Raw genomic sequence first — 10,582 nt, forward strand, 5'->3', positions numbered from 1 at the left:
GAGCTTCGTGAAACTATTTTGGAACTATTAGTAAAGTCAAGAAGCATTTACTATGTGCCAGGCACTGTGCTGAGTAATGGGAATACACAGAAAGTCCCTGCTCTCAGGGAGTGCACAGCCTGATGGGGGAGACCACGTGCCAGCAGCTGTGCGCAGACAAGGGATGCCCAGGAGAAACTGGGGCTGGTTTCAGAAAGAAGGCAGAGAAGGCACTAAGATTAGGGAGGCTAGGGAAAGTTTTTGTTTTCTTTTTTAAAACAACTATCTATACGTATTTATTTTAAAGCACAGAGATCTTATCATTTTTTTATCTTCAGTTCCAAATTTTCTCCCTTCTCTTACCCTCTCCTCCATTCATTGAAATGGCAAGAAAAACAAAATAAGCAAGTGTGGTCATGTAAAACACTTTCTGGAAAAGCCTTCTGGTAGAAGGTGAGACTTCAGCTGAGGCTCGAAGGAAGCAGGGAAGGTAGGAGGAGGAGATGAAGGGAGAGAGAGAGAGATAGAGAGAGAGATACACACAGAGACACGGAGACAGACAGACAGACACACACACATAGACAGAGACACAGAGACACACACAGAGACAGACAGACACAGACAGAGACACAGAGACAGACAGACAGACATACAGACACACACACAGAACTGCCAGGAGGCAACATAGAAGTTGTAATTTTCAGGACTTGCTCTTACAATGTTAATCCCCCTGTCTTAGTCTCTAGCTTTGAGGATTCTTTGACAGTAGGTCAAAGATTTTTCCATTTTCATTGAATCTTTCTTAGCCTCCATTAAAATGCATGGAGTCTATTTCTCTCCGGATAGTAGCAGTCTAACTAAAGTCTCCAGGATGTTGGAAGACTTGGGTCCGGTTTAGTTTGCTGTACAGGGATATTCTTCCAGTGGACAAATTCTTTCTTTTCTTAGTACCAGGGATACTGATGCTCCATTTTCATTTTGTCTTTTTATTTCCAGAGCCCATTGTAGTACCTGGCACATATGTAATAGGCTTGTAAAAAATGGTGGTTGAACTGCATTGCCAAGTGAAAGGTTCTCTCCCAAGTTTCAGCGTCCCCCTTTGTGCATTCTGTGGACCAGCCAGATTGGCCCCCGGGTGTTCCCCAGGCACAGTAGTACCCTGTAGCCCATCTCCATGCCTTTGTTCGGTCTGTCCCCTGTGCCTGGAATGTACTTTTCTGCTCACCTCTGTCTATTAGTATCTCTAGATCATTTCCTTCAAAGACCAATTCATATGCCATCTCCTGTGGGAATCCTTTTGTGGCCCTCTCCAGCTCCTACTGCCTCTCCCCCTAGATTATCTTGTATTTTTTTGCATGTGCTTATAAATCTACTTGTTGTCTCCCCCTATAGAATGTAAGCTCCCTGAGGGCAGGGCCTATCTTTGTATCCTTAGTGCTTTGTATGGTGCCACACAGTGGCTTCTAAATGGTGTTTGTTGATTGATTGATTATTTGAATATAGATCCTAGAGATATGAGAGGTTCATATTAGCTGGGGTTGGACCAAAATAGATAGTTTGATTTGAACCTCCATTCACCCTGTGATCCATTCCCTGTACTTCCTAAAAACAAAATGTAGGGTGTTCTTCAGAAAGCCTTTATTACCACTCCCTGGGACTTCTTAGCATGCTACCTTTTCCGTAATCAAAAGAACTTGATTCAGTAAACATTTATTAAGCACCTACTATGTGCTGCATCCTGCCGAGCCCCAGGTAAACAAAAAGAGGTAAAAGAGGATCCCTGCCCTCAAGGAGCTCACAATCTGATGGTGTGGACAACACACAAACAAATATATAGGAAAGCCAATGATGTACAAGAAAAATAGGAGATAATGACCGGAGGGAAGGCACTGGGATGGCGCTCTGTCTTCAGGGCTTCCTGTTTATTTCCCATGAGCAGGGCTTCCTGTTTCCAAACCAGATGTGATTTCCCAGTTGGAGAGTGGTGGAGCCCCGTGGCTCCCAGAGGAAGACATCCCAAGATGCACTCTTCTAGGTAAGTAATGGAAGACCAGCAGAAGGGAGTCCTTCAGTCAGTCATGCTTTGGCCAAGGGCATTCCTGGTATCTCTCCAGTTCCATTTTCCCCCAGTTTCAGAGGAGGAGTCATTGCTTCTTTTCCCCCTGACCCTACTGCTACCACCTGAGCAGATTTACAGATGATCAAAGTTGGAAGAAGCAATCAGAAGCCCTTTGGTCTAACTCCTACTGGAACAAGACTTCCCTCTACGGGATCCCTCATAAGTGGCTCCCTCTTCCCTTGAGAGCACAGGTTCTTGACCTTTTCTGTGGCACAGATGCCTTTGGCTGTCTGGTGACACCTCTGAAGGATCCCCTTCCCAGATATAGAAGAAAATTCATATGATTACATAGGAAATCATTTACATGGAAAACCAGTTATCATGCTATTTGGAACTTTACCTTGTATAAAATAGAAACGTCTTTTTGGCCTTTAAAGCCCTTCACCCCGGCCTCAATCTAGATTTCCAGCCCCATTATCCATCACTCTCCCACCTGAACACAATGGTCTTCTTCACACCTGAAACTCAATCACTTGTCTGCAACTTTGCCCTGCCCTGCCTTCCCGGGGCCCATAATATGTAAGGTATTCTCTAGTCACCCCTGCTTCTTGGAATCAAAAAGTCTGTCCTTTTCCTTCAAAAGTCTGTCCAGGCCTGTTCCTGTAAGTAGATCCCTTTGGGGAGACAGATGGGAGAAGGTAGAGACTTGAGTCAGGGAGGCCACGTTGGAGGTTTTTGCAGTAATCTAGATGAATGGGGACAGAGATCTGCATCAGGCCAAGGAGAAAAAGTATGCCAATAGTTTGCCAAACTTCAGATATTGGCTGCCTTTGACACCCCTTCATCTATCGGTTCAGAAATCTTATCCATAAAGCTTAGTTTTGCCAATGTGTTCCTATTGAATTCATGCTTTTTCCTCCTCAAAGGCCTCACAAAATATCTATTTTATAATAGTTTCCTGAATTTTGTTACAGATAGCTTCAGGTTTACTGATCTGTAGTTTCCATAACCTGTTTCCTATTTCTCAATATGCAAATATTTTACAAAAGATTGCCTGTGATGGTTCTTTGATGATATAAATAAATTCTTTCTATACTATGGAGTGTTATGTATTTAGTCCTAGATAGTTGCTCTGTTTCTATATTCTAACCTGTCTTTATCTTCAATTTCCCCTTGAAAATGTTTATTCTATCTTTTCCAAACTGACAATTCTTTGTTACGTGTTTTTAAAAATTAATCAACAAGCATTTATCAGATAATAAACATGTGCCAAACTATGTTAGGTTCTGGGGTTACAAAGACAAAAGTCAAACAGTTTTTGCCCTCAAAAAACCTACATTCTGATGGAGGAGACACATTCACATAAACTAGCATATCCCATACAAAAAAGACACAAGGTACACATAAAACCAATGAAGCCAATGTTAAAAGAAAAGCAGAAAACTGGGGAAAATTTTTTATGGTAAATTTCTCTGATAAATGCCTCATTTCTCGAATATATAGAGAACTGAGTCAAATTAATAAGAATATAAGTCATTCCCCAATGGTGAAAGGATATGAATAGGCAGTTTTCAGATGAAGGAATCAAAGCTGTCTATAGTCATATAAAAATATGCTCTAAATCACTATTGATTAGAGAAATGCAAATTAAAACAACTCACACCTATCAGATTGGTTAATATGATAGAAAAGGAAAATGACAAATGTTGAAGGGGACATGGGAAAATTGGAACACTAATCCTTTGGTGGTAGTTGGTGAACTGATCCAGCCATTCTGGAGAGTAGTTTGGAACTATGCCTGTAGAACCATAAAAGTGGAATACCCTTTGATCCAGCAATACCACTACTAGGTCTTTTCCCAAAGAAATTAAAAAAGGAAGGAGAAAGACATAGATGTACAAAAATATTTATAGTTGCTCTTTTTGTGGAAGCAGAAAATTGGGAATTCCCATCAACTGTGGAAGGACTGCACTATGTGGTATGTGATTTTGATAGAATATTATTATGCTATAGGAAATGAGTAGGACGCTCTCAGAAAAACCTGAACTTACATGAACTGATGCAAAGTGAAGTGAGAAGAACCAAGAAAACATTGTACATAGTAATGGCAATTTTGTGTGATGATCAGTTGTGAATGACTTAGCTATTCTCAGCAATACAGTGATCCAAGACAATTCTGAAGGGCCTATGTGAAAAATGCTGCTGTCATCCAGAGAAAGAACTGAGGGAGTTTGAATGCAGATCAAAGCATACCAATTTTCACTTTACTTTAAAAATTTGTTTTCTTTCACAATATGATGAATATGGAAATATGTTTTACATGACTGCACATGTATAACCTATATCAATTTTTTTTGCCTTCTCAATGATGGAGAAAGGGAGAAAGGGAGGGAAACAATTTGAAATTCAAAAAAATTTTAAATGAATATTAAAAATTGTTTTTTTGTATGTGTAATTAGAAAAAAATAATATATTTAATTTTTTTTTAAAAAGGCAATTTTGGTGGGGAAGGCACTAGCTGGTAGGACCAGGAAAGACGTTATGTAGAAAGTGGTATTTGAACAAACATCATTCTATTTCAGGAGAAATGGAATCTAGATCTTTTTTTTTTTTTTTTGCTTTTTGGAGGGGGGAAGGCAGGGCAATTGGGGTTAAGTGACTTGCTCAAGGTCACATGGCTATAAGTATTAGTGTCTGAGGCCAGATTTGAACTCAGGTCCTCTTGATTCCGGGGCTGGTGTTCTATTCACTGTGCCACCTAGCCACCCCATGGAATCTAGATCTTATAAAATAACTTATTTTCCTCTAAGTTCAGAGATCAGTGCATTTCAACAATTTTTTCCTTCTTCTAGATTCCTTTACTCAGAAGACAAGATATGAAACCAAGAAGCTGATTCCAAAGGAGGGTATTTCTATGAGAGAGTCATCCAAGAAGAGATTCACAAAAGATGTTCCCTGGCATCCCAAGTTTGAAGAAATTTGGGATTGTGATGTCAAGTTAACCAGGCAAAAGAGTGGTACAGAGAGACAGCATTGGCGATCAACAGTCACTCACAGAAAACCTTTTAATGAGTTGAGTGTTCATGACTTTGGAGGAAAGTTCAATCTAGTGTCAATTCTTCCACAACAGACAGGTCCAATGAGAAAAAGTCTCCATCAATATGCAATTGAAAAAAGCTTTGAACAGTTTTCAGAACCAAGTAAATATAGTAAACTCTCCTTGGGAAAGAAACTTTCTAAATATGATAAGTGCAGAAAGCCCTTCAGTTACCATTCAGACCTTATTCAGTACCATAGAATACATTCTGGAGAGAAACCCCATAAATGTAATGAATGTGGAAAAGTCTTTAGCAACAATTCATGTCTTACTGTACATCAAAGAATTCATACTGGAGAGAAACCCTATAAATGTAATGAATGTGGGAAAGCTTTTAGCCAGAAGGGAAACCTTAATACACATAAGATAATTCATACTGGACTGAAACCTTTTGAGTGTAATCAGTGTAGGAAAGCCTTTGGCAACAATTCATCCCTTATTCTACATCAAAGGATTCATACTGGTGAGAAGCCCTTTGGATGTAATGTATGTGGAAAAGCTTTTAGTCAGAGGGGATACCTTAAGCAACATGTCCGAATCCACACTGGAGAGAAGCCTTTTGAATGTAATGAATGTGGAAAAACTTTTAGCAATAATTACCACCTGACCCGACATCAAAGCATTCATACTCGAGAGAAGCCTTATGTATGTAATGAATGTGGAAAAGCCTTTAGCCAGCAGGAGTACCTTAAGAAACATAAGAGAATCCACATTGGAGAGAAGCCCTTTGAATGTAATGAATGTGGTAAAGCCTTCAGCGACAATCACCAACTAATTCGGCATCAAAGTATTCATACTCGAGAGAAGCCTTATGTTTGTAAGAAATGTGGGCAAACTTTCAGTAACAGTTCTCGTCTTAGTGAGCATCAGAGAAATCATATTCGAGGGAAACCCTATAAATGTAATGAATGTGGCAAAGACTTCAGGCACAGCTCATCTCTTATGCAACACCACAGGATTCACACTGGAGAGAAACCCTTTCAGTGTAATGACTGTGAGAAAGCTTTCAGCCAGAGAGGAGATCTTAATAAACATAGGAAAATTCATACTGGAGAGAAACCTTTCCAGTGTCACGAATGCGGGAAAGCTTTCAGTCAGAGAAAGTACCTGACTGAACATCAGGAAATTCATTCTCAAGAGAAGCCTCATAAATGTAATGAATGTGGGAAAGCCTTCAGTCGAAAGAAGTACCTTACTGAACATCAAGGAATTCATTCACGAGAGAAACCTTTTAGATGTAATGAATGTGGGAGAAACTTTAGCTTAAGGAAATTCTTTATTAATCATCAGAGAATTCTTCATCCTCAAGAAAAACCCCGTGAATGTACTGAATGTGGAGAGGTCTTTAGCAACATTGCATCCTTTATTGACCATCAGAGAATTCATATTGGAGAGAAACCCTTTCGATGTAGTGAATGTGGGAAAGCCTTCAGCAATAATTACCACCTTACTCAACATCAAAGAATTCATACTGGAGAGAAATCCTTTGTATGTAATGAATGTGGGAAAGCTTTCATTCAGAGAGGAGACCTGACTAAGCATCAGAGAATTCATACTGGAGAGAAACCTTTTCAGTGTAGTGAATGTGGGAAAGCTTTCAACCGGAGTGGAAACTTTAAGCAACATCAAAGAATTCATACTGGAGAAAAACCTTTTGAATGTGATGATTGTGGAAAGACCTTTAGGCAGAGGCAAAACTTTACCACACACAAGAAAACTCATACTGGTGTAAAACCAAGTGAAATAGAATAATCTGGGGAAAGGTGTGTGTGCGCGCACACATGTGCATGTGTGTGCACATGTATGTGTGTACACACACGTGTGTGTTTAGTGTGAAGGAACATTTTAAGAATATCAGAGAATTCATGCCAGAGAGAATCCCTATAAATGTAGTAAATGTTGAAAGTCTTCACCATGTGCTCATCCTCAGGAAATATGAAAGAATTTATATTGAAGCAAAACTCTATGAATATAATTGACCATGGGAAAACCTGTAGTTCATGCTCCATTAGAGACTTAATTCTAGAATTTAACTGTCAGAGATATAATAACATAGAAGAGGCTTCATAAAGACTTGTAAATTGTTAAGTTCTAGAGTCAAGCTCTCAGATTTTATAACAAACTTTAAAATTGTTTTTGGGTACTTTAAAGAGAGAACTATAACTCTGTCTTTATATCCTCTTTCCCTGATGGACACATTAGTTAGCATTTGGTGACAATTGGATAGCATAAGTTTAGGATCTGAAGTAGCACCTAAACTACAAGATCTCAAAATTGGTTTACTAAAACTTTTAGGTATCTGATATGAATCTGGTTCATTTTAATGACCTTTTAGAGCCAAGGAACAAGAAGATGGAAGGTAGGGACTTAAAATAACTTTCTTGCCTATGCCTGGGTTATTCTTAATTTGGAAAGTGTCTATAAAGGAAAATCTCTTGACATGTAAGCTAATTAGCTCTGGATTGGATAGTTCCAGGTTATATTAATTATATTGCCTTGGGCTAGAGCCATAGCATCAGTCAGTCAATCTGAGCTAGTGAAGATCACTTAGCTAACTGCAGTCTGGATCACAGAATATCAGTTTGAAGGGATCATAGACACCAAGTAGTCTGTCATACTTGGACTTGAATCCTCACTATATTATACAACATATCTATTTTTAGAAATAATTTTATTTATTTGTTTTTACTTTTTTAATTCCAAATTGCCCCCCACCCTTTCCCCCTAACTAATGAGAATGCAAGAAAAACAAAACCTATTACAAATATTTATAGTTATGCAAAATAAAATTTCACATTAGCCATGTTAAAAAAAGCCCAAAAACAAGGGAAAAAAAGGAAAAAATGCTTCAATCAGCACTTTGAATCCATCGGTTCTCTCTGTAGTTGGAGAACATGTTTTATTATGAGTCTTTTGGAATAGTGGTGGGTCATTGTATACAGCATAGATTTTTTGAAAAAAATACTACATGGTCATCCAGCCTTTGCTTGCATACCTCCTGTGAGGGAAGCCTACTAGTTCCTGAGGTAGTATATCCCACTTTTAGATAGCTCTGATAGCAATTGCTTTTCTACTTCTATCCAGTGTTACTAATTCTGTCCTCAAGGGCCAAGAAGGCTCCCCTCTTTGGAATACCAGGCCTTTGTGTACTTGAAGACAGCCATGTCTCCCTACTAAATCCTTCTCAGTTCCTTCAGGAGATCCTCTTATGGTATGCTTTCAAAGCCCTTTACTATCTTGGTTGCCTTTTTCTGGACACTCTCCAGTTTATCAACCTCCTTCCTAAATTGTGACACCCAGGATTGAGCATGAAAATTGAGCATGAAAATCTGATCAGGGTAGAGTACAATGGAACTATCACCTTTGTAGACGTCAGTTCTAGAACTACCTTTACTTTTGTTTAGTTCCCACTTTCAGAGTCAATTATTTAAAAAAAAAAAATGGGTGTAGTTGGTGGTATACTAAATGTACACAGATTTGTCTTCTAGTTTAAAAACTAGAAGAGGGGGGTGGCTAGGTGGCACAGTGAGTAAGAGCACTGGCCCTGGAGTCCAGAGAACCTGGGATCATTTCCGGCCTCAGATACTTAACACCCACCCAAAATAACTGGCCCTGTAACCTCAGTCAAGTTACTTAACCCCAACTGCTTTAAAACAAAACAAAACAAAACTAGAAGAGGAACTATTTTACTGATCATTAGGAAATCCATTCTACAAAGAAATCCTATAAATATAATCAATAAAGGAGAAACCAGAATCAGGAGCCTTCATTAAATATCAGAGAATTCTTCATTCAAAAAAAAAAATCCCTAAAGATGTAATGAATGAGGAGCGACCTTTATCAGCATGTCCTTAATTTAGCTTTTTTCCTTTTAACTTTTTAAGTTAAATTTTATCTTTTCAATTATCAAACATTTATTTTTTCCCTCTCTCTTACTGCTCCCCCTCATGGGGAAACAGAGAAAAATAAAACCCTTACAGTAAATAATCATGGCAAAGCCAACACATTCCCACATTGGCCATCTCCAAAAATCTGTGTCTCATCCTGCATATTAAACCATCACCCGTCAGATGGGCAGCATTCCTCCTCATCAATTCTCTGGAATCATGAATGATCATTATTTGAATCAAAGTTTAAGTCTCTCAAGTTAAAAAAAATTATTTTGCTTTCTGTTCCAGATTCTTTCCTTCCTTCCAACCATTGAGAAGTCAAGAAAAGCAAAGCCCATTACAAATATGTATAACCATGCAAAACAAAGGACCACATTAGTCATGTCCGAGAAAAAAAAGAAGAAAGAAGAAATATGCTTTAACCTTCACTCTGAGTCCATCATTTCTCTATCTGGAGATAGATGGTATTTTTCATCATAAACCTTTTGGAATTATGGTTGGTTATTGTACTGATCAATGGTTGTCCATCCTTCATTTTGGAGAGGACCAATGACATCATGGTTGATTAATTGTGGAAGAATGGTTAATTGGGGTACAATGTTGAGGGAACACAGTTCACGTGTAAAACCCAGAAAGAGTTTTAGGGGTTTACTGGGTGAGTACAGCACATGTGCATGGGGAACAATAAACCTGGGTTGTCTGCTCTAAAAATTGGGGAATTTAGGGAATGGTTTATATGGTTTAACAACAAAGGAAGGCAGGAAAATAGAAGCAATGCGGATTGCCTAGACCCAGGATGTTTGGGCAAACTGCCCATTTGGGGTTGGTATGAATCAATACACAGCAGCCCTGTAGTTGCTGGCACAGCAGACGTATTCTGGGTTCACCCAGTGAATACTGCAAAAGATCATTGCTTTGTCAGACTGATTTTGATTCTCAGGTTATTTCAGCCTCTCCTGAGTAATAAGGGAACTCAAGCAAATCAAGGTGATTAAACTCATTATTCATTCCATTTCTGCATGGGTAATATCTTGAATTGCGTGTAAATTGGATTTAAATGGGGAAAGCTGCACAAAATTGTCAACTTCATTCTTTTCCAGAGTCATCTAAGTCCAGTGGCAAGACAAAAGTCAAAACAGCTGGTGACAGCCTGGCATCTTTGATGCCTGACCAAGCTCTAAGCATTCCAGAGTGCCTGCTTTAACTGCCTTCATGGTCATAGGAACAAATTGTTCTCATCTGCCCATTCCAGTAGGGAAAGTCTTCACATCCCCTAACTCAGCAATAGGTTTGAGGCCTATCAATTACCCTCAGCTTGTTTTAGCTTGCCTCCTACTAGGATGTGACTGCTGTACTTTGTACGGCTTCTTGGAGCCACAGGTGAGAGCTGGCTGACAAGTGAACAGCACAGGTGGACAAGCAAACCTGAGAAGGGCTCAGCAGACCTCGTACCAGAGGTGCTAGTCCTGCCTGAACAAAGGTGACTATCTTTACAATACTGTTATTATATAAATTATTTTCTGGGTCTGCTGACTTCCATTTTGCATCAGTACATAG

The 10,582-nt window shown here is 39.1% G+C and overlaps 1 protein-coding gene across 2 annotated transcripts in view; it reads left to right on the top strand.

The window, feature by feature from the left end:
* The window catches only part of LOC138173094 (zinc finger protein 665-like), a 17,463-nt gene extending 7,430 nt beyond the window's left edge, over positions 1–10,033 (top strand). The window contains exons 5-7 of one of the 2 annotated variants that reach the window (XM_069103030.1): positions 1,919–2,014; positions 4,891–6,898; positions 9,314–10,033. In XM_069103030.1, the coding sequence (XP_068959131.1) occupies positions 1,919–2,014; positions 4,891–6,887 (2,093 nt within the window). In that variant the 3' untranslated portion in view covers positions 6,888–6,898; positions 9,314–10,033. The remainder of the gene's footprint in view (positions 1–1,918; positions 2,015–4,890; positions 6,899–9,313) is intronic. The other variant, XM_069103031.1, reaches the window with a different exon arrangement.
* Positions 10,034–10,582: the final 549 nt, after the last annotated feature.

The sequence above is a fragment of the Petaurus breviceps genome, unplaced genomic scaffold (genome assembly GCF_028583685.1).
Source record: "Petaurus breviceps papuanus isolate PSGF00001 unplaced genomic scaffold, PetGlider_PUasm1.0 563, whole genome shotgun sequence".
Classification (NCBI taxonomy): Eukaryota; Metazoa; Chordata; class Mammalia; order Diprotodontia; family Petauridae; genus Petaurus; species Petaurus breviceps.